This window comes from Chiloscyllium punctatum, chromosome 24, assembly GCF_047496795.1.
Source record: "Chiloscyllium punctatum isolate Juve2018m chromosome 24, sChiPun1.3, whole genome shotgun sequence".
Lineage (NCBI taxonomy): Eukaryota > Metazoa > Chordata > Chondrichthyes > Orectolobiformes > Hemiscylliidae > Chiloscyllium > Chiloscyllium punctatum.
This window is the reverse complement of record NC_092762.1, coordinates 82,973,722-82,997,497: the sequence shown is the minus strand read 5'-3', so window position 1 is coordinate 82,997,497 and position 23,776 is coordinate 82,973,722. Positions and strand designations below refer to the sequence as shown.

The following is a 23,776-nucleotide window of genomic DNA, read 5'->3' as shown; positions in this document are numbered from 1 at the left end:
ACTGACCTGGATCTTCAGGTATCAAGAAGTGAAATTGTCAGCGTTCACATTTACTTGTCCTTGGAAGCTGACAACGACTTAATATATAATGTGAACAGCTGCGGCCCCAACACTGAACCCTGCGGGACAACGCTTGTCACCGGCTGCCATTCCAAAAAAGAACCTTTTATCCCAACTCTCTGCCTTCTGTCAGACAGCCAATCCTCAATCCCATACCAGTAGCTCACCTCGAACACCATGGGCCCTCACCTTGCTCAGCAGCCTCCCGTGTGGCACCTTATCAAGGGCCTTTTGGAAGTCTAGGTAGACCACATCCACTGGGTTTCCCTGGTCTAACCTACTTGTCACCTCTTCAAAGAACTCCAACAGGTTTGTCAGGCACGACCTCCCCTTACTAAATCCATGTTGACTTGATCTAATCCGACCCTGCTCTTCCAAGAACTTAGAAACCTCATCCTTAATGATGGATTCTAGAATTTTACCAACAACCGAGGTTAGGCTAATTGGCATATAATTTTCCATCTTTTGCCTTGATCCTTTCTTGAGGGAATGCTATCTCCCTTGACTTAACAAACAGGAGAAGCTTCCTTCTTTGTGGCTGTGCGAAAGACATGGCAATGCAGTAGCACTGTGAGCCTGGTTTCTTGGGATGAGGTGCAGTTTGCCAGAACACAAGGCAAGATTCCAGGTCGGCTCAGAGAGGGTGAGAGCTAAAAGGACAAGCGAACAGTCTGGAGATGCAATCCAGTCCCCAGTCCAGTCTAGTCCGCGAGTTGGGTGTGTCTCCTTGACTGCATAATTTCCTTGCTGTAACATTCCAAAGATAGTTACTAGACTAAGGTAATGCACTGAAGTGCAGAAGCATCCTGTCAGTGGATCAGCGATAGGCTGAGAGGCTGGCACATGTAAGATGCCAATGTTCATGAAGATGGGTTCCATGTGGCTGATGCTCATGGACAATGCCCTGAGATGTTGGTGCTTCGTGTCCAACATGGAGATCCTTTGGAGCAAGCAATGAGTGAAAATCACTGGGTATCCGCTCTGACTTCCATGTCAAGAATCTTTGTCCATTTTGCTGGTGGTAGGTAATATAACAGGAGGCTGTGTGTTAATGAGGCAAGGCTGGTAGGCCGAAGGGCCTGTTCCTGTGCTGTATTGAATTAATATTGAAGATATGCAGTTAATAAGGTCATCAACAAGCAATTATAATGCCCCTCCTCAGTAGGTAACTCACCACTGCCAAGTGAGGACCTCCCCCTGATACCTGGGCCTCAGCTAGAAGGTGCAGTGAGTTGTTCCCATCATTGAGAGAGTGGACTTGCTGGACTTCTGATGCAATCCTGCCACATTTCTCATCATAGCCCACGTTGTTCAGGGGCACCCTATGGGGCCCAGTACTCCTTCCTGTATTGTAACGCTGATGGGTTCACCTCTCTCCCTCTCTCTATGTAGATTTTTCTTCCCGAATTGGTTTGGACAAGGCAGCAATAAATCCTATCGCTATGGTCTTACAAAGGAACACATTAACACTGTGTTGGATTACTCGGTCATCGACTACCTCTTTGCTCAGGTAAATGGGAATCTTTTATTGCTTAAGGAAGATGAAGCAGACAGTGATCTTTACAACTTTAGGGAATTTCTACTGAATTCTGGAATTATCAGTTGGAGCCAAAAAGTCAAAGATTTCTGAGCATTGTCATGCAGGTTAATAAGGTCATTAAAACATGAAAATTCATGGAATTAATTTGAAGAGGGATTGAATTAAAAAGCAGTGAGGTCAGGGTAAACTTGAGTCATATCTTGGTTAGACAACACTATGCATAGCTCAGGTCTTCCCTTACAGAAGAGAAATAGGACAGGACGTTATGCTTTCCCATGGGGGCATTGGAAGTCTAGTGGGGTCGGAATGGGTGGCGTATGTTTCTCTTGCACCTGACCCCATCCCCAATTTTGCACATTGACTCAAGCATCAATTGGCCAATTCATGGTATTCACACAACGTCGATTCTCCTGCTCCTCGGATGCTGCCTGACCGGCTGTGCTTTTCCAGCGCCACACTTTTTGACAATGGGAAAACTGACTAATTAGTATTTGGAAGTAGGCTCCGTGTCCATTTGCGGTTTCATAGAATCCCTGCAGTGCAGCCATTCAGACCATCAAATCTGCACAACACTCTGAAGCGCGTCACGTCCAGGCCAAACCCCTAACCCAGCATTTCCTACAGCTAACCCACCTAGCCTGCACATCCCTGAACACTACAGGGCAACGTAGCATAGCCAGTCCAGTTCGCATGCATACCTTTGGACTGTGGAAGGAAACTGGAGCACCTGCAGGAAACCCATGCAGACACGGGGAGAACATGCAAACTCGATGCACAGAATCACCTGAGGGTGGAATTGAACCCATGTCCCTGCGGTTGTGAGGCAGCAGTGCTAACCACTGAGCCACTGTGCCACCCCTTGTGTGTCCAAAGTGGGTCAGGAACCAGAAATTGGTTCTGGTTACCAATTTTAGAGCCACTTTCTTTCTCTCCTTAATGACTATACCAGCCTATAAAACAGAGCAAATGAAGTCAGTGAACCAGAGTGGACCTTCGATCGACGTTTCCACCTCCTGATGCTTGCTGTGTTCTTCCAGCCTCCTGCCTGTCTACCTTAGGTTCCAGCATCTGCAGTTTCCTTTTATCTCACCCAACGGGATAGCTTCCTGAGCTCTGTTTCTGGGGTTTGTCATAATGACTTGTGCCTGACCCCCGGAGGGTTTACTGTGCGTGACTGGGTGACCTAATGGAGTCAGGCGTGCCAAGTGAGTAAATTTCCCAACTCGATTTACCCACCTCAGCAGTGAAAATCAGACCCAAGGTATTGGTAATCTATTAGCAGTGCACCATCCAAAAAAACAAAAGAACTGCAGATGCTGGAAAGCTGTCCTCTTGACCTGTCTTCAGTTTCTTGTTCCAATATCATGTGCTTTAGTCATAGAATCCCATTCAGCCCATCAAGTCCACATTCTGAAGAGCACCCTACCTAGATCCATCCCCACCCAGCCTGCACATCTCTGGACACTTCAGGGCAAATTTCTTTTTCAAACGTGGCCAATCCACCTAACCTGCACGGAGCGAATCCACCCAGATGCAGGGAGAATGTGCAAACTGCATACAGTCACCCAAGGGTGGAGTCAAACCCAGATTCCTGGCACTGTGAGGCAGCAGCACTAACCACTGAACCACTGTGCTGCCCACCATCGTCTTCCTCTCTCTCACCTTCCCCCACTCCATCCCCCATCACCCAGTATCTTTTCTGTTCTTTGCTGTCTTCCCCTCTTTCCCTAGCCAGAGCTAAAAACCTGTTAAAACAAATCAGTAAATTTTGATAACCTGGTCTTACCAGAGCCCCATCCTGAGGATTTCCTGACAAAGGGCTTTTGCCCGAAACGTCGATTTTCCTGCTCATCGGATGTTGTCTGACCCGCTTTTCCAGCATCACACTCTCGACTCTGATTTCCAGCATCTGCAGCCCTCACTTTGTCCTGAGGTGTACAAGACAAGTCGGACTAGTTTTACTGCTTTTTCTTTCTGGATTACTCTATTAAAACCTCTTACACCACAAACATTTATCCAGGGAGATAACTGAACTGAAACTTTGACTTTACGATTTTCTCACTTTGTATTTAATTTGGTCTGCTGAGCTTTTCCACCACTGTCTGTTTGTAGTTTGCAGGTTCGCATTCTCTCTGCGGCTTTAGTTATTTGAAGATCACAAAATGCACCTCAGTAGTTTCTTTCAAAGGATGGCGTGGGGTTAGCAAAGAAATGATACTTCCTGTCTGCACAGTCGACAGCAGTGTAGAGAAGGTGAACAGCCAGGTTTGAGTTTCAGAGGACTGACTACACTTATAGGGGCATGTTGCATGCATCTAACTCGTATCTCTTTCTTGTGTGTTCATGGCTTGTGGGTATCACAGGCTGCACCAGCATTTATTGATCAAAAATACAAAATACTGGAGATGATAACAGGTCAGGCAGTACCTGTGAAGAGCACCTGATGAAGGGCTCTAGCATGAAACGTCGATTTTCCTGCTCCTCGGATGCTACCTGACCTACCATGTTTTTCCAGCACCACACTCTCAACCTGTGAAAAGAGAACGAGCTAATGTTCATCAGACCCTCATTGCCCAGAGGCAATTAAGAATCAACCACATTGCAGAAGGTGTGCAGTCACTGGTAGGCCAGAATGAGTAGGGATGGCAGATTTCTTCCCTAAAGAGCATTACTGATGGGTTTTTACAACAGCAAATAAAGCATTACATAGTCACCATGAGGCTAGCTTTTAACTCCAGATTTTCTCACTGAATTCAAATGCCTCCATCTTCTGTGGGAGGATTCATCCCATGCTCCCAGAGCATTAGCCAGGGTTTCTGGGTTACTAGGCCCGTGAGCGTAAGACCATAAGACATAGGATCAGAAATTACACCATTCAGTCTATCGAGTCTACACTGCCATTCAATCATGGCTGTTAAGTTTCTCAACCCCATTTCCCACTTTCTCCATTTAACCCTTGATCCCCTTGATACTCAGGAACCTATCTATCTCAGTCTTAAATATACTCAATGACCTGGCCTCCCCAGCTTTCTATGGCAATGAATTCCATAGATTCCCCACTCTCAGGCTGAAGATGTTTCTTCTTATCTCCATTCTAAAAGGTCTTCCCTTTACTCTGAGGCTGTGTCCTCAGAACCTAGTCTCTCCTACCAATGGAAACATCTTCCCAACATCTACTCTGTCCAGGCCAACATTACCATCATACACCATCTACTCCCTTGGGTACAGAAGATGTCCAGGAGACCTGATCATTGTATTTAAACATGTTAGAGCTATTTGATAGGAAGGAACTGCTCTTCTTTTAAATTCATTCCTGGGATGTGAGCATTGGTTGGACCAGTATTTATTGCCCATCCTCAAGTGCCCTAAAAAATGTGATGGTGATCTGCCTTCTTGAACCACTGCAGTCCTTGGGGAGTAGGTACAGATTGTCAGGGAAGGAATTACAGGAATTTGACTCAGCAACACTGAAACAACTGCAGTATGTTCCCAAGTAGGATGGCGAGAAGCTTGGGATTGGCAGTGGTATTCCCATGTATCTGCTGCTTTTGTTGTTGTAGTGGCCATGATTTTGGAAGGTGATGTCAAGAGGTCTTTGGTGAGTTAATGCAGTGCTTTTTGTGCATGGTACACACTGTTGTTACTGTGCAGAGCGGCAGGTGGTGAATAAAGTGCCAAACAAGTAGACTGCTTTGTCCTGGATGGTGTCAAGCTTCCTGAGACTTGTTGGAGCTGTACCCATCCAGGTAAGTGGGGAGTATCCCATCACACTCCTTACTTGTGTCTTGTAGATGGTGGGCAGGCTTTGGGGACACAGGAGATGAGTTGCTCACTGCTGTATTCTCAGCCTCTGACCTGGTCTTGTAGCCACAGTGTTTATATGGTAAGTCCAGTTCATTATGTAGTCAGTTATAACCTCTAGGACATTGATGGTGGGAGGTTCAATGATGGCCATCAATGTTTCTGGAATGTGTTTCTTTTTCGGCTTTGAACCTTCAAGTTCCGCGCCCGGTAGTGTTTCCCGAACCAAAAGCCAACAGCGTGAACCACGTCGGTGTGCCACTCACATTGCATAGCCCCTCACTGCAGCTGTTTGGTCTCACAGCATTGAGAGGACACTGATGGTGGCGCCATTGAATGGCAAGTGGAAATAGGAAGAATTCTGAGTGCAAGGAATTAACCTTAAAATAGGAGCCCAGGCCAAGCAGGAGCAGAGCGATAAGGCATTATTCACACATTATTATGATATAGTGGACATCATTCAAATTCCATTCCCCAAAAGCTGTGAATACTAGTCAGCTATTGGTAGCTTTACGGTTGAGAAAGCTAGAGTTCTGTTGGGTAAACTTATCAAGAAATATGGAAGAGTGGGAAAATGTAACTGAGCTGTAAATCAGCGATGATCAAATTGAATATTTGCATGGGTGTCATGATGTTTCAAGCCTATATCAAAAATTGCAAGTCTCCTCATTCCCACTCTCGCAATTAATTCTCCTCTTTGCTTGCTGGGTGAAAATCTTCTCAAGTTCATCTGATACCATTAAACTGTTGATGAGGTCGATGTGGGTTAATCGAAAGGAAATTTGACCCTACTGAAAACATCTTATCAGGGTTTGCTGTTTGAGGAAACGTGTTTATCACACTCACTCATCATTGCTCACTGTTTGTTCTCCCCCATGTGTAGTCACGCACTGACTTTGTCAGTGGCCTCATTAAGGTGCCGCTGGACCTGCAGATGCAAGAGGAATGCCTGGGAATGGCGGTATTGGACATTATGAGGATCTCAAAGGAGAAGAAATGGAATCTGCAGCAGATCTGTGACCATGTCAGGTGAGATGCTTGAGGGAGCTAGATTCTGGCCATCCATTTCCCAACATGGCTTCCCCCCACAGTTAGATTCCAAAGTCTTTCACTGCACTTCCCATCACTTGGAACCTCTCCAACGGCTGTTCAATCTCACAATGTGACCAGAATGAATGAAATGGTAAGGACACAAATGTGTGCCTTGGTTGGTGGGAGCCTTGTCATCCCTATGTAGTCTGGTGACTGTTTCTGACTAAAACAAGGTCTTATTGGACAGGTATTTATTGTAATTTCCACATGACTCATCTTTTCTCCTTTGGAAACCCTCTGAAAACCTCTTTGACTACCTCTCTTCCTTCTCCCACAACCACAAATGGTCTGATACCCTCTTTGCATCTTGCCATATGTCTAGAGTGTCACCATCCATGATGAAGAAGTGATACCCTGAGCATGCATTTGTCCAAAATGGGTGCACACAAGTTCCTAGACCAAAGACTGAAAGTGTGGTTACTGCTATAATCAGCAGTCAAGTTATGGCCCCACAAACAGCTATTCAACAACAGCTAGATTACCTTATTCTGCAATGACAGTGAGGTCCATATTGAACACTTCATCTGAAAGATGGCACCAGCGCTCTCTCAGTAATGCACTGAAGCGTCAGATCAATTTCCCGAAATGGGTCTGTGATCCCATGACCATCTGATTCCGATGTGCAAATGTTCCCACTGAGGCAAGGCTGGCTATCACAGTCCGTTCACCTTTTGGTACTCTGCTTACTAATACACCCATCTTTAGCTCACCACATTTATTTTTTCCTTATGTCCAAAGATCTATGGGTCACAGTAGTGCAACACTGCAAATCAACGAGCACTTTAAAAAGCAGAAATAAACTAAAAATCTGAACTATACCAAACTAAACCAAGTAGTATCTTTGTACAAGATATCTTACAACTCATGACGTATTACAAGCTGTTCAGTATTTCCCAGAGTAGCTTTTCCTCCTGATGTACTTTTTCACTATCTCTCTTGCTATGCAACTGGTATAGGATGTATTCATTTCTATATTCCTATCCCCTATAGAACGATGAACATGGAACAGTACAGTGCACTACAGTACAGGACCTTCAGTCCTTGATGTTGTGCCAACCTTTTATCCTACTCTAAGATCAAACTAACCTACGTACCCTTCATTTTACAACCATCCATGTGCCTATCCAAGAATCGCTTAAATGTCCCTAATGTATCTGACTCTATTACCATCACTGGCAGTGCATTCCATGCACCCACCACTCTTTGTGCTAATCAAATCATTCTCATTCCATTTTAAGCTACAAGTCCTGCATCCCAGCCACCCTCCGGCAACAGATTGAGCAGCACAACTTCCTGACAAGAAAGAGAATCCGCAGAAAGTTCTACAAATTCCTGGACAAAATCAGTCACTGCGAGGCCGACCTCAAGTACCTGAAGCTGAAGTATCTCATGGATATGGAAAGTTTGGAAACTGTGCCCAGCAAGGAGACCTTCCATGTTAAAGACCCAACGTGGGACCCACAAAGGCAGCAAGTGCACAAGTTCATCTGTGTCTCAGGAGAACATGGAATTCAATGGGGTTTAGAGCAAGATGAGGTTGGTGCTTAATTTTGGTTGACCTCCTATAAATAACAAAAGGCATTGAACTTTGCGGAATACCCACAATGTGGCTGCTGGCCAGATTTTGATTGATTGGGCAAAATTGGCATGGAGTTGGAAAATTTCAAATAAAACCAAAAAAAAGTGTGGATGCTGAAAATCTGAAACACAGAAAGTGCTGGGGTCATTCAGCAGGGTCGATGGTGTAGATGGAGAGAGAAAAACAGAGTTAACACCTCAAGTTGAAAGTTCCAGATGAAGAAGAGTCATATTAGATGTGAAATGTTAACTCTGTTTCTCTCTCTCCACTGATGCTGTCAGACGCACTGAGTTTGTCCAGCGTTTGTTTCAACTGGAACTGTTAATTGTCAATCTTAACTAACTCATTAACCTGGGACCAGTCAGATAGGCTCTGATTGGTCAGGGTGTTGCCGTGAGGAATTCAGCAGAGATTGGCAGTCTCTTCTTCAATGACAAAGGAGTAATGAATACAAAAAAACAGGGTCCTGTAAGGCAATAGGTGCAGGTTCCAGCACCCACAAATTAAACTGATAAAACAGTAAATTTACATTATATAAGTAAAATATTATGGATGCTGGAGATCTGAAACAAACTCAGTGATTGCTGGAGAAACGCAGCAAGTCTGGCAGTAACTGTGTTAGAGAAGAACAATGTCCAATGTGACCTGCTGAGATTCTCAAATATGTTCCATGTTAGTAATCTGGACTGTTCATTTGACAATAAAACTCTATATATACAGACAAGATTAACTGGGAGACTGTGGACTTCTGAAATGGTGTTGCTGTGTATTAAGTTCAATGCAGCAGAGTAACTACATCACATCCTGTCTCAGTAGTAGTAATTAGCAGAAATGTGAGATGAAAGCAATAAGGTACATGAACATCAGGTCACAACAAAATGGTGGGATAGTAGGTCAGCTGCTCGATTATCCAATATGAATTCTAACTGACTCCTCGCTAAGATCTTAAGGTGTTGGGGCAAAGGTAGGCCCTTTGAGTCTGCTCTACCATTCAATGAGATCATTGACGATGTGATCATCTTCAACTCCACTTCCCTGCCTTTTCCCCATCAACCTGAATTCCCTTCCTCTTTAAAAATCTGTCAGTCCCAGCCTCGAGTATACTTAACAACAGCCTCAGCTGCCCTCTATGGCAAAGAATTTGACAGATTCACAGCCCTCTGGGGGAAGAAATTCCTCCTCAACTCTAACTTATCTGGGTGACCCCTGACTCTCAGATTAAGCCGACGGTGCTAGACTCTCCCCCAAGGGGAAAGAACCTTTCCGTATCTACCCTGTTAAGAATTCTTTATGTTTTAACAAAGTTGCCTCTTCTTCACTCCAACAAGTATAAGCCCAACCCCTCCTCACAAAATAGTCCCTCCCTTCCCAGAATCAGCGTAGTGAACATTTGCTGGACTGCCACCACTGCTGATATATCTTTCTTTAGGTAAAGGGACCCAGAACTATTTTCTGCTTGATCACTGTATGGGTTAAAGGTTATGTAATGATATTGAAGATATTGTAATTGTACTGCACAGATGAATGGACCAAGGCTTCATTAACAGCCTGTCATTATTTATATGTTGGTAAGACACTGGTTGTAATTTTATTAATACTTTGCTGCCAGATAGTAAGACAATCTCTGTTTGGTTTCCCTCCTTGTTTACCAGTGGCAGCCATTTTGTGACTTCCCTGAGATCGTGGACATCACTCTCAAACAAGCGAGTCGAGATTATATCTTAGAAGAAAGTCGAATTGTCACAGTTACCAAGCAAGACAATGAGCTTTTGGTAAGCTTTATCTAAAAGATGGATTTTATGCATTTGGGACAGGAAATCAGAGTCGAGAGTGTGGTGTTGGAAAAGCACAGCCGGTCAGGCAGCATCCAAGAGGCAGGAGAGTTGACGTTTCAAGCATAAGCCCTTCATCAGGAATGTGTGGGTGCACGCGTTTGTGTAGAGTGTGTGCACGTGTGCGCGTTTGTGTACTATGTGTCTGTAAGCACACCTTCGCACAGCTCAGGAACTTTGGTGCAAATGCAGTGCAGGTGTATGGGTTTGAAGACCACACTCTCAATGGGGGTGCCAAGTTCCCAAACTACAAGAGATTATTGTTGTTCTCAATTCTGAATTTGCAGCTCAATTGCTACACAGGAAGCTGAGAGGTGTTTTGCCAAGTGTTCAAGTTCAACTTGAGGGAATTAGGAAAAATGGTATTCCAGTGCCGCATGGGTCAGTCACCATAGGAGATAGGTTTACGTATCAAAAGAATTAGGAGGAACATTAAGAACCTTTTTTGGTTAATAGACCTGACAATCTCTTGTGTTCTGGAATGAAATTCCTGAAAGAATGGAATAAGATTGAGTTGTAACTTCTAATAAAGAATTGGTGAAATGCTTGCAAGGGAAGAGTTTGCAAGGCTACAGGTGGAAGAGCACAGGAGGCCAATTGGCTCATGCTTTTAAGGAGTTAGCACAGGCATAATGGGAGGAGCGACCTCTGTCATTGTTGGATTATTCCATGAGTTCATCTGACAAAGTCAGCTTCATCCCTAAAGGCTACAGTGGTAGGTGGAGGTGGAAATAGTTCATCGAGGAATTGTAAAGGGAGGTTTATTCTGTGCCAAAGCTAGGTTATGTAGCTGAAGAGAGGATGGTGTACTTATTCAGGAGTGCTGAAGCTGAGTTTAACACCTTAACACAATACAGGGACATCCCAAAACATCCTAAAGCCAAAGGGTACTTTTGAACTCTCCTGGGTAGATGAATATGGAAAGCCAATGGGTATAAGGGATGGCTACACAAACAAGAACAGTGACCAGGTCCGTTCTTGGTCAACACTTCAGGCTAATTCCCTGATCCATTGTGAATAAAGCCATGGAATTGTTTACACCAGTCTGAGCAAGCCAATGGGATATTCACGGAACACCACATCCAACAGCGCCAAGTCCAAAGTTGCTGCTTTCACTATACACTGCAGTGAAAGCGACCACTTATACCCTCACCACCATCAGGGCTAGTGAGCTCCTGATTTTACCTGACAAGGAAGTGAAGCATCGTCAGATCTGTCAGGGAAAGAAATTATTATTGAGGAATCAGGAAGAAGTTCCTCCCATTCGGAAATTGCCGAAACGCTGACCAAAGTTGCATTCTCCAAAAGACAGCAAGGTCACAGAATTGTCACAGCGCAGAAGGAGGCTTTTCAGCCCATCAGGTCTGCACTAGCCCTCCGAAGGAGCAACTCCCCGGGTAACACTCCCCATGTAACCCTGCACGTATGGCCTCAAAGTCTAACTGGAGCAAGACATCCCTGCATTCGTATTTCCATCCCCTTGGAATGGAAATTCCGTTTGCCTTCCCAATCACTTGCTGTTCCAGTTTACTAACTTGCTGCGATTCTTGCATCAGGACTCCTCAAAATCTCTGTATCTCAGAAGTCTGAAATATCTCTCCACTTACACTTCTAGTTTTCCTGCCAATGTAAATAACTTCATATTTTCCCACATTACACTGTGGTCATTTTTGACCAGATGTGAGTGATATCCTTTTACGGACTCCTTTGTTTCACTTTTCTGCCTTTATATTCTATGTTTTGGTTTCTTTTTGCATTTTAAGAGTGTGTCAGAATGTGGCGACACTATACAACACTTTTCACTGTATTTTGTACCAAAATACGTGTGACAAAAAAAACCAAACCTCTTCACATATTGCTCTCTTTCTGCCATTAGCAATAACTCTGTCTCTTTGAACAAGTCCTAGTTTAGGTGAAAAATAACCCATGCCATAATTCTGTGACACTGGACTCATGACAGCTTGCCAATCGTTTTTAAATCATTTAAAAACCTATTATTATCTTAAACAACTCCAGCAGGTTCCTCAATCTTCTATACTCAAGGGGAAACAAGCCTTGTTTGTAATACTATCCTCATGTTAATCTCTTCAGTACCCAAAATGGTTAAGTTGTTATTGCCTCTAATTGACAGATGGGCCAAGGGACGAGATGGCCAGGAGTACGTCAGGACAGATTTGGATGTTTCCTTTATGGAGTGGGAATCTCAGAAATGGAGGCAAAACTCCAGGAGGCAACGAAGTGACATACGAAATGAGAAATGGGTATTACTGGAAAGGCTAGCATTTTGATTTGCCAATTCAGAGGGTAGTTACTTATCGAATACACTGCTACAGGACCTAGACAAACCAGGTTAGGGCAGCTGATTTCCTTCCCCAAGAAAATTAGTGATGAGGTTGGGTTTTAATGACGATCAATGCTCACTTTGTGATCACAATACCACATTTATGAATTTGGATGGGGCAATTAGTTCAGCTGGCTGAACAGCTGGTTAGCAATGCTGACACAATGGGTTCAAATCCTGCATTGGCTGAGGCTACCATGCAGGACACTCCTTCTCAACCTCTCCCCTCACCTAAGACATGATGACCCTCAGGTTAAACCACCACTTGCTGCCTTTCTGAAGAGAGCATAGTCTAGTAGGACTATGGTAACTTTTCTTTAATTGAACTGAAATGCCACCAGTTACCATGGTAGGATTTAATCCCCTATCCCCAGATCATTACGCCAGGACCATGAATGACCACATGACCAGCTCCCCCATAACAATGGACTGTGCATTGTCTAAGGATGAGCTAAAATGAACCAAGTAGCCCCCAACGTTAAGCCAACTTGAATTTTCTTGGCATTTTTAATTATATTTCAAGAATTTGAATTTGAGTTTAATTCATTGTCACGTGTGAAAAGCTTTGTCTAGCGAGCAATACAGGTAGATCACAGAGTTAAATAGCATAGATAAGTAAATAATAGGATAAACAGTGGCAAAAACACAGTTACAGGCGAATGTTTAGAGTTTGTGAGTCCATTCAGTATTCTAACAACAGTGAGGTCGAAACTGTTTTGAAACCGGCTGGTGCGTGTGTTCAGGCTTCTGTACCTTCTCCCCGATGGTAGAGGTTGTAGAAGAACATTGCCAGGGTGGGATGGATCTTTGAGAATGCTGGCGGCCTTTCCTTGACAGTGGGCCTGGGAGATGGATTCTATAGATGGGAGGTTGGCCTTTGTGATTGTCCGGGCCGAGTTCACCACTCTCTGTAACCATCTCTGATCTTGAGTGGTACAGTTGGCATACCAGGTAGTGATACATCCAGACAGAATGCTCTCGATGGTGCATCTATAAACGTTGGCAAGGGTATTCACTGTCATGCCAAATTTCCTCAGCTGCCTGAGGAAGAAGAGACATTGTTGAGCCTTTGGAGCCGGTGCATCCACATGAAGAGTCCAAGAAAGCTTGTTGTGGATGACCACTCCCAGGAGATTGACAGTCTCCACTCGTTCTGCCTCAGTTCTGTTAATATGTAGGGGGGTATGAGTAACATCCCGCTGAAAGATCTCAGCTTAACCTCCTTCCCAACTGATATCAGGGGGATAAATTGAACACCTTAAACAGAGAGTGAACATTTTCTCTTTCCCAGGGGCTACCAAGGTTAGTACCTCAGCCATATCAACATGAGAAAACAAAGGCTAAAGATTGGGGGTGGGGGGTGTGGGGAGATGTGCTGTCTGAAGTTGTCAGGTTATTTTTTGTTGCATGTATTGGTCTGGATGTCAAAGTAATGCTTTATTATAAACAGCGCAGTCTAAATAACTCCTGTGAGGCTTAGCTCATCTGTGACACAGACACAAGTGCGACAAGCGGATATTTATGATGCCATTCACCTGGTTTTAGAATTAGGAAGCCTGAATGAGAAGGCAGCACTCCTGTAGGTCACCGGTAGGTTTGAGAAGAGATGAAGATCTGTGAAAATGGACATGATATTTAATTGCAATTCATGCAAGAACTGAACATCGCTGGCAGCCCAGCACTTTGGACATACCTCATGAGAATTCGAAGCTTCTAAAGGTTCTGCATTGGAGAAGGGTTTGTAGGTGAAAGAAAGTTGGTTTTGAGGTCTATAGAAAAATTGAGCAAGAGTGGAAGGTGATATGAATATTCTTCATTTTAATACATTAAGGATATAGGGGAATGTCTAAAAGAGGGGGAAAAAAGCTTTAATTAATATGGCACCATTCACGACCTCAGAATATTCTCTAGCCAGTGAAGCACCCTTTGAAATGTAACATCGGAAATGCTGCAATAGGTTCATACACAGCAAGCTGCCATAAAGTACAACAGGATAAGGATGAAATGTTGACGGAGGGACAGATATCAGATCAGATTCCTACGGTATGAAAACTGGCCATTTGACCCAACAAGATAACACTGACTCTCCAAAGAATAACCATCCCAGACCCATTCCCCTAGCCTATTGCCCTACATTTATCCCTGACTAATTCACTTTACACGATGGACAATTAGCGTGACCAATCCACCTAACCTATACATCCCTGAACACTATGGGCAATTTCCCAGGATCTGGGTTCGATTCCATCTTCGGGCAATTGTTTGGATGGAGTTTGCACGTTCTCCTCAAATCTGTGTGGGTTTCCTACAGGTGCTCCAGTTTCTTCCTGCAGTCCAAAGATGTGCAGATTAGGTGAATTAGACATGCTAAATTGCCCATAGTGTTCAGGGCTAGGTGTATTAGTCAGCGGTATATGGAGAATAATATAGGGTAGGGGAATGAGTCTGGGTGGGTCACTCTTTGGAAGGTCAGTGTGGACTTTGTTGGGCTGAATAGGCTGTTTCCACACAGTAAGGATTCCATGAGTATCTCCCATGGCCTTGGTAACATTGTCTATCACACTAATGTAACTTGTCATGCTGATTTCTATCATTTAACAAGCTACACCTTCTTTAAGACAAGTTCCTCTTCACATTCAGCTACCTAGTTACTTTTCCTCACCACAATGAGACCACTCAGACCCTTTAGATCCCAAATCCAAAAGGTCCATGGTGTCAGCTGATCCCCTTTCCACCAGAGTAATGTGCACTGTCATACAATAATTATCAAACACAAGAGCAACGTTCAAGTCTTTGATGGACTTGGATCTTATGGTCACAGTATCTGAGGAATGTTAGTGCTGGTTTCAGCACTAAATTATGTGGTAAATCTATTTGGCGTTTTTATTGTGAATGCGTAGAACTGCATTCTGCCTCATGCCCTGTTTCAGTAATCCTGTCTGTTGTCTCTATTCTCACAGGAAGCAGAGTTTCCCACTCTGAGGGAAGCCCTCTCCTTCGTGGCCCTTATTGATGGCTATTATCGACTGACAGCTGATCCACATCACTATTTCTGCAAAGAGGTGGCTCCACCCAAGCTGTTGGAGCTTATTGAGGACAACTGCCATGGACCAATCACGTAAGTTCAAGAATTTGGTCATTATGATTGGTCCAGTGAAAATGGGCCAAGTTCTTGAGGAAGGGGAAATCAGCCATTAGCGATACAAGTTTCTGTAAACTTTTAATTTCTTAACTTTCCTTCCACACATCTCCAAAAGTAGCAAAACTTCACCCAAGGTGGCTCAGTGGTTAGCACTGCTGCCTCACAGCTCCAGGGCTCGATTCCAGCCCCGGGCGACAGTCTGTGTGGAGTTTGCACGTTCTTCCCGTGTCTGCGTGGGTTTCCTCCGGATGCTCCGGTTTCCTCCCACAGTCCAAAGATGTGCAGGTCAGGGTGGATTGGCCATGCTAAACTGCCCCGTAGTGTTCAGGGATGTGTTGGGTAGGTGCATTAGTTAGGGGTAAATGCAGAGTCATAGGTTAGGGGAATGGGTCTGGGTGGAATACTTTTCGGACGGTCCGTGTGGACTTGTTGGGCTGAAGGATTGGTTTCCACACTGTCGGGATTCTCTGACTGTGTGGTACTCAGCAGATGCACACAGAATGAGATGAGGCCATTAGGTTGCATCGTACCTGATCTGATTGTGGCCTCAGTTTCCCTTTCCAGCTGGTTCCATTATCTATTAAAGAACTATTGAACTCAGCCTTGAATAAATGTAATGATCCAGCCCATCCCCTCTATTATCCAGGGAAGACACTTCCACAGATTGAGGTGGCTCAGTGGTTAGCACTGCTGCCTCACAGTGCCAGGGACACAGGTTTGATTCCACCCTCAGGCCACTGGGTGTGTGGAGCTTGCACATTCTCTTTGTGTCTGCACAGGTTTCCGTGCTCTGGTTCCCTTCCACAGTCCAAAGATTTGCAAATCAGGTGAATTGGCCATGCTCATTTGCCCTGTAAGGTCCAGGGATGTGTAGGTTAGGTGGGTTAGTCATGGAAAATGCATGGTTACAGGGAAAAAGGTTGTGGGAGAGTGCAAATGGGTCTGAGTGGAATGCTGCTCAGAGGGTCAGTGTACACGCGATGGGCCGAATGGCCTGTTTCCACACAGTCAGAATTCTATGATGAAAATTCCCCTCATCTCTGTCTTAAAGAGGAAACCTCTTTTTGTTAATATATCTTTCTCGTCGTCATCTGTCACACAAGAGGAAACAGCGTCCAGGTCTCCACCCTATCAGGGTCCCATGCCAATTGTTTCCAGGACATTCTTCAGCCTTTTAATGTCTTGTCACTTTGTAAAGAAATGCCTTTTGTTTATTCAGTGGCTCCTTCTGACAGGGTTGTTAAGAGCAGGTGGTTATGAAGGTGGTCTAGAAGCTCTGCTGCTACCCTGTAAGATATTGTTATGGAGCCCCGCTACTATATCACAACCTTTATATTGTCCAATTCTCTCCATCTTTCATAACATCATTACAGACCCTTGAATAAGCATCTGCTACTCATGTCCTAGCTTGTATGAAAGCTCCTTATCCTGTGCACATTGAGCAGCATTAGCTACTGGTCCAGCAGGGGGTTTTAAAAAAATTTCTGATGCTTGTTTTCAAATATTTTTAATGTCTCCCTATCTAAGTTATCTCCTCTATGTCTAAAAAGCTCTGAGATCTCTGTTGTCCTCCAATTCTAGCTGCTGGGGCAGTGCGATTTCCATTGTTCACCATTAGCAGCCCAGCCTTCAGCTGCCTGGATCCTACTCTCTATCACTCTCTTGAGGGTGCTTCTTAAGATCTAAAGATGTGACCGTGTCTTCACTCAGCTGCCCTAAGACATCCAAATGCCCCGCGATCCTAAGTAAAGTTCACAAAATGTCGAACCGATTCTTCATCAGTTTGTGATCATCGTAAGTCTCACTCAAAAGGCCAGCTCTGATGTCCTGCAGTAACCGTTGGAAAAGTTCCACTCTTGACAAAGCATCAAAGGCGGGTAAAACTACGTTGGAAACCCCAGTACAGCAATAGTTCCACCAACCTGCCCACACATGTCTGTGCCTTTTCAAAGGGCCCATGTTATTTTTAATCTCTGATTTTTAATATAAGCTGATCACTCTTTCTTAACAGCTCTGACTTTGCCATATATAAGCTGAAGAAGCTTGGAAACAAGACAGGTCTCTATCTCCTCCGTTGCAGCCCTAAGGAGTTCAACAAGTATTTCTTGACTGTTTGTGTTGAAGTAAGTCACCAGTTTAAGATTTTGTTGTGTGTTTTGTGTATTTGATTTGCCTCAAAGTAATGCAGAGATGGCTCCAGTGTGCAGGGTCATATCCCTGAGCCAACATCCAACCATAGATCAGGAACCAGACTCACATGAACACAATGCAACTGAACCATCGAATCTAATGGACACCACTGACAGGGTTTTGAATTTCATTGGCTGGTTGCTCTGGTAGACCCTTCGTGGTTGAGGAAGACCCTAGGTAGAGAAACAGGCACAAAAACCCGGGCCTTATAGTGACCCTGGGAGGGGGAGGGTGGGGAAAACCTTTCTTGGCATCTTCCTCACTCTTCTATCATTGCCCATTATTGGAGCAATGCCTCAAATTACTCCAAAGACCCCCTTGACCTTCAGAGATCCCTGCCCTGAAATTCCAGGAGTTCTGCTATGCCAGCACAAGGCCCCAGGCTTCTTCCCAAATCGTGAGGCTGAGGTCATTTCCTTATTCAGGAAGGGGTTCACTATCTCCATGGAGATGACTATCACATGACTATCAAGCTGACCACAGCTGCTCCGCTATATATTCCTCTTCAGTCTTTCCTGAACAGGCCAACCTTACATCAAAGGTAGGGACCTTGGCCATTCAGCCCCTCAATCCTATCCCACCATTCAGTTAGAGGCGCAATAGAAACTAAAGGAAGCTCTTTCCACCCACAGCTTGAATCCAGTCTGGGATTTTGGTTTGGTAAGAGCAAAATGTGTGACAAAACCAAAGGGAGTTAGTGGATTTCTGACATTGGTTAGCTGTGATTTGGTGGAACAGGTTTGAGGGCTGAATGGTCTTCTATTCCTATAATTACCCTTGCCTGATGTTCGTTTCAGAGCCTTTCCAACAGAAACTGCATGATTCATAGATGCACAGATTAAACTATTTGTAAGAGCTGTGACTGGGACTGACCCTTTACTAAACCTGAGTAATGCGTCAGCAATCACAACTAATCCTCTGGTAATGAAGTTGTCTGTGCTAGCCCTCATCAGTATCTATAATCACAGTTAAGCAGAAACTAATATTTAAGCTAAAATAACACTCTTGTTTAAGAAGGGGCAGAGCCAGTTAGCCTACTTTGAACAATGATAAGATTTTACAGTTTGTGATTTAGGATGAGATTGCAGATTATGTGAAAGTGCAGGGCAAAACCATGGGGAGGTCATGCCTGACAAATCTTTCAGAATTCTTTGAGGAAGTAATGAGCAAGTTAGGCAAAGGAGAGCCAGTGACGTGACCAATTTGGATTTCCAGAAGACCTTTGACAAGGTGTCACACGGGAGGCTGCTAAGTAAGATAGGAGCCCGCTGTGTTTGGGCAAGGTACTGGCATGGAGAGAGGATTGGCTGGCTGGCAATGGGCAGACAGTGGGGATAAAGGGGTCTTTTTGAGGATGGCAACCAGTGACTAGTGGAGTTCCACAGGGGTCAGCGTTGGTACCACAACTATTCATATATACATGAACGATCTGGACGAAGGAACTGAGGGACTTGTTGCCAAGTTTGCAGATGACACAAAGGTAGATAGAGGGGACAGGTTGGGGAAGCAGGGAGGATGCAGAAGGATTTGGACCAGTTAGGAGAGTGGGCTAGGAAGTGGCAAATGATATACAATGTGTGAGTGTGTGAAGTTATGCACTTTGATAGAGAGAATAAAGGTGTAACACTGCAGGCTCCTATCTTACTTAGCAGCCTCCCGTGTGGCACCTTCTCAAAGGTCTTCTGGAAATCCAAATTGGTCACGTCACTGGCTCTCCTTTGTCTAACTTGCTCATTACTTCCTCAAAGAATTCTGACAGATTTGTCAGGCATGACCTCCCCATGGATTTGCCCTGCACTTTCACATAATCTGCAATCTCATCTTCCAAATGAAGAAAGGCTTTGAAAATACAAAGCACAAGGGGACTTGGGAGTTCTAGTTCAGGATTCTCTTAAGGTTAACATACAGGTTCAGTTAGCAGATAGGAAAGCAAATGCAACGTTAGTTTTCACTTCAAGAGAGCTAGAATACAAGGGCAGAGACTGCTGCTGAGGCTGATTAATGCTCTGGTCAGACTGCATTTACAATACTGTGAGCAGTTTGGGGCCCTGTATCTACAGAAGGATGGGCTGGTGAGGAGGTTTACAAAAGTTATCCCAGGGATAAATGGCTTGTCATATGCAGAACAGTTGGGTACCCTGGGTGACTCGATGGTGTTTAAAAGGATGACAGTGCATATGAAGAAGATGTTTCTACTAGCAGGGAAGACTAGGACCCATGGGCACAGCCTCAGGGTGAAGGGACGACCCTTTAAAACTGAGAGAGGAGGAGGGATTCAGCTGGGGGGGGGGGGGGGGGGCGGAATGGAATCTGTGGAATGCACAGGGTTGTGGAAGCTACTGTATTTAAGATAGAGATAGAATGGTTCTTGATTAGTAAGGAGATCAAGGGTTACAGAGAGAAGGTGAGAGAATGGGGTTGAAAGCCATATCAGCCATATCAGACATATCAGAATGGTGGAGAAGGCTCAGTGGGCTGAATGGTCTCAGTCTGCTCCTATATCTTATAAGGGCCACTTTGAAGAAAGTTACACCCAGCATCCCGACTTTCAACAGTGCTGTTATTGTAGCCTCCCAGATCATCCAAATCTTTAGTTTGCCCTTCAGTTCAACCCCTTAACTGGCAGAGCAGCAGTTGTAAGGCATAGGTCTCAGCTGGATACCTTGCAATGAGTGCCACACTTCCCCGAGCATCTCTTGAGCATCTACAAAGTTTACGTTGGGAATGAGATACAATGTTCACTGGCATGGACCTCCTCAATTTCCAGAAGATTCCAGAAATTCTGGTCCAGTCCATTGACCTGGAATGGCACCCAATTTAACAACAACTCCAGCCCTGCTAGTGCACAATGGCGTCTGTAAGGTGCCTTTCAACAAACCGCCAAGTCCCTCCATTGGTAACCTCCACTCCTTCCTCAGCAAACAGCAACGATGCACAAATACCCTCACCCTGCTTTACACAGGGAGTTATTATGATCCGGACAGCTCATTTCAGAGGAGAGGTGCCAACAGCTTCAAAAATAACTTTCAAAGGGCAATTGAAGGGCTGGAGGGGAAAGAGCAAAAGGAGGAAGACTACAGGCATCTGTGATTCACTGATGTCTGACTTAGAACACTCACACCATAAAAGTGACCTGAGCAGAATCAGGGTACCCAGGTTTAAAGTTATTGTTGGAAGGATGAGAGGGGAGTGGAGATGTTTATGTTCAGTCAGGATAGGGTGGGGATCTAGAACCCACTACCTAAGAGCATGATAGCGGCAGGCACCTTCACCATATTTTTCAAAATTTTTGGATTTTCATTTGAAGTGCTGGAACGTACAAACCAAGAACTGTGTAGTGATCAAGGCAGTACTCTTTTGGCTAGCATGGAGGCAATGGATCAAATGGCTTCCTTCTGTGTTTCATTTGATGACACTCTTTTATTTGATGCAGACAGAATTTGGAAAGGGCTACAAGGACTGTCTGATTATCAAGGAGAAAAGCTACTCTCTAGCTGGAGTACAAAGGCAGTTTGAGAGTCTGAGGGAGCTCCTGAATTATTATCACAAGACGGGCCTCATGTCAGAAGGTATCAGCATCCAGCTCACCACCTGCTGTCCACCCAGACCCAAAGGTAACATTCCCAGTTTTCTTTCCCAAGTTCCCTCCCTATGTCCCACTGCCACTCTTCCTTCTCATTTAGGATAGATGTTAAAACCCACCTCTGACTCTCCTAAAGGGTGGGATCTTCCATGTTCGTTGGGATTCCCTCTCATTAAGTGAGTGACCCATGCAGGGCAAGGTCTGAGCTTTCCTTTGCCAATGAGGCAGCTTCGCAGGTAGTGGTAGTGCTTTCCCCAAACCTCAAACCCCATGGGTGAAGCTCCAACCCACCAAGAGATGCTGGCCAATCAGAGGCTGACAACTCTTGTACTCAGTAGCGCCACCAATCACTGTGGCTGCTGCCAGAAGGGCAAGCAAGATCGATAGGATCAAGACGTCAGGTAAGTTCCTTGAATGTGTGGGAACTGGGTTTCTGGAGGTGGAGGACACATGGAGAGGAGGGGCTAATAACAGGGGAAGGGGTAAAAACACAGAAAATTGGGAGCAGGAGTTGGCCATTCTGCCCCTTGAGCCTGTTCTGTCATTCAATGTGATCAGGGTTGATCTTTCAACTCAATACACTGTACCTGCTTTTTCCCTGTATCTTTTGATCCCTTTAACCTGAAGATCTCTATCCCTTTAACACTAAAAACTCTATCCAACACCTTCTTGAAAGCCTTTAATACACTGGTCTCAACAGCTTTCTGTGGCAGTGAATTTAACAGACTCATCACTCTCTGGGTGAAGATAAAAATCACCCAACACCAGGTTGTAGTCCAACAGTTTAGCAGCACTCCATTTAGCGGTTTATAGTTCAGCAGTGCTTCGAAAGCTTGTAATTCCAAATAAACCTGTTGGACTATAACCTGGTGTTGGGTGATTTTGAACTTTGTCCACCCCAGTCCAACACTGGTACCTCTACATCTCTGGGTGAAGATATTTCTCTTCCTCACAGTCCCAAATGACCTAAACTCTGAGACTGCGATTCACTCTCACAGACTTATTGATGAGTGGAAGCTACTTGTTCTCCCAGTTTGCTTTTTCCCAAGTTCCTTCCGGTTTTGAGCACCCTACCAGATTTCAGTCTAATCTTCTTTCCTCTGATAAAGGCTGCCTCAGTTTGTCAAGGAACTTACAAATGAAGTCTTGTGTTCCTGGTGGCATTGCAGTGCCTGAAGGTCCATGGGCAACTAGCATGGCCCAAAACACTTCACAGTCAATGAAGTGTAGTATTGTCATGTGACCAACATGGCAGACAATTTTTACACAGCAAGATCCCACAAATAAGGCAGGAATGTGTAGTGATATTGTCACCTGACTATTAATCCAAAGCAGGATTTGAACCCAGATCCCCAGTAAATGGACTGGCTTGCAGGATTAATAGCCTAGTCATTGAGTCATACAGCACAGAAACAGACCCTTTGGTCCAATTGGCTCGTGTTGCCCATGTTCCCAAACCTAAACTGGTCCCCATTTACCTGAACTTGGTCCAAATCCCTCAAAACATTTGTTATTCATGGACTTATCCAAATGACTTCTAATTGTTGCAACTGGACCTGTATCCACCACTTCCTCTGGCAGTTTATTCCAGACATGAACCACTCTCTGTGTAAAAGAGGAGTTGCTCCTAATGTTCTTTTGAAAACTTCCTCCTCTTACCTTAAAAACATGCCAATTGGTTCTGAACTTCCCCACACCAGGGAAAAGACCCTTGCTATTCACCTTATCCATGCCCCTCAAGATCTTATAAACCTCTGTAAGCTCCTACGTGCCAGGGAAAAATGTCCCAGCTTTTCCAGTCTATTTTTATATCTCAAACACTCAAACACTCCATTCCTGACAACATCCTGGTGAATCTTTTCTGAATCCTCTCCAATTTAATAATATCCTTTTTATATCAGGGCAATCAGAAGTGGAGACAGTACTCCAGAAGAGTCTTCACTAATGTCTTGTACAACCTCAACATGATGTCTCAACTCCTACACTCAAAGGTCTGAGCAATGAAGATAAGCACGCTGAACACCTTCTTAACCACTCTGTCTATCTGTGAAGCACATTTCAAAGAATTATATACCTGAGCCCCTACATCTCTCTGTTCTACAATACTACCCAGGACTTTATCATTAATTGCACAGGTCTTGCCCATGTTTATTTTGCCAAAATGCAATGCTTCACATTTATCCAAACTAAACTCCACCTGCCACTCCTCACTCCTCTGACCCAATTGAACAAGATCTCTTTGTAATCTGAGATAACCTTCTTCATCGTCCACTGTACTACCAATTTTGGTGTCATCCACAAACTTACTAATGATGCCTCCTATATTCTCATCCAAATTGCTGATATAAATGACAAATAAAAGTGGACACAAAACCAATTCTTGTGGAACACCACTGGTCTCAGGCCTCCAGTCCAAAAACTAACTCTCCACCACCACCCGCTGTCGCCTACCGTGAAACCAATTTTGTCTCCTTATGATAATTCTATTATGCCATCACCTCCCCTTGAGACAGACAAGTTTGAAGTATATAATACCCTGAGGATTTTTCACAGAATGTATTTGGGGAGGATGTATTCTCCTGGGGGAATATCTCAAATTAGGCACTGTTGATTAAA

At 44.5% G+C, this 23,776-nt stretch overlaps 1 protein-coding gene across 1 annotated transcript in view; it reads left to right on the top strand.

Moving 5' to 3' along the window:
- LOC140494758 (tyrosine-protein kinase JAK2-like) overlaps positions 1-23,776 on the top strand; it is a 113,448-nt gene that overhangs the window by 47,242 nt on the left and 42,430 nt on the right. The window contains exons 4-10 of the mRNA XM_072594325.1: positions 1,453-1,570; positions 6,285-6,430; positions 7,732-8,029; positions 9,725-9,844; positions 15,206-15,363; positions 17,399-17,510; positions 21,011-21,191. Of these exons, the coding sequence (XP_072450426.1) occupies positions 1,453-1,570; positions 6,285-6,430; positions 7,732-8,029; positions 9,725-9,844; positions 15,206-15,363; positions 17,399-17,510; positions 21,011-21,191 (1,133 nt within the window). The remainder of the gene's footprint in view (positions 1-1,452; positions 1,571-6,284; positions 6,431-7,731; positions 8,030-9,724; positions 9,845-15,205; positions 15,364-17,398; positions 17,511-21,010; positions 21,192-23,776) is intronic.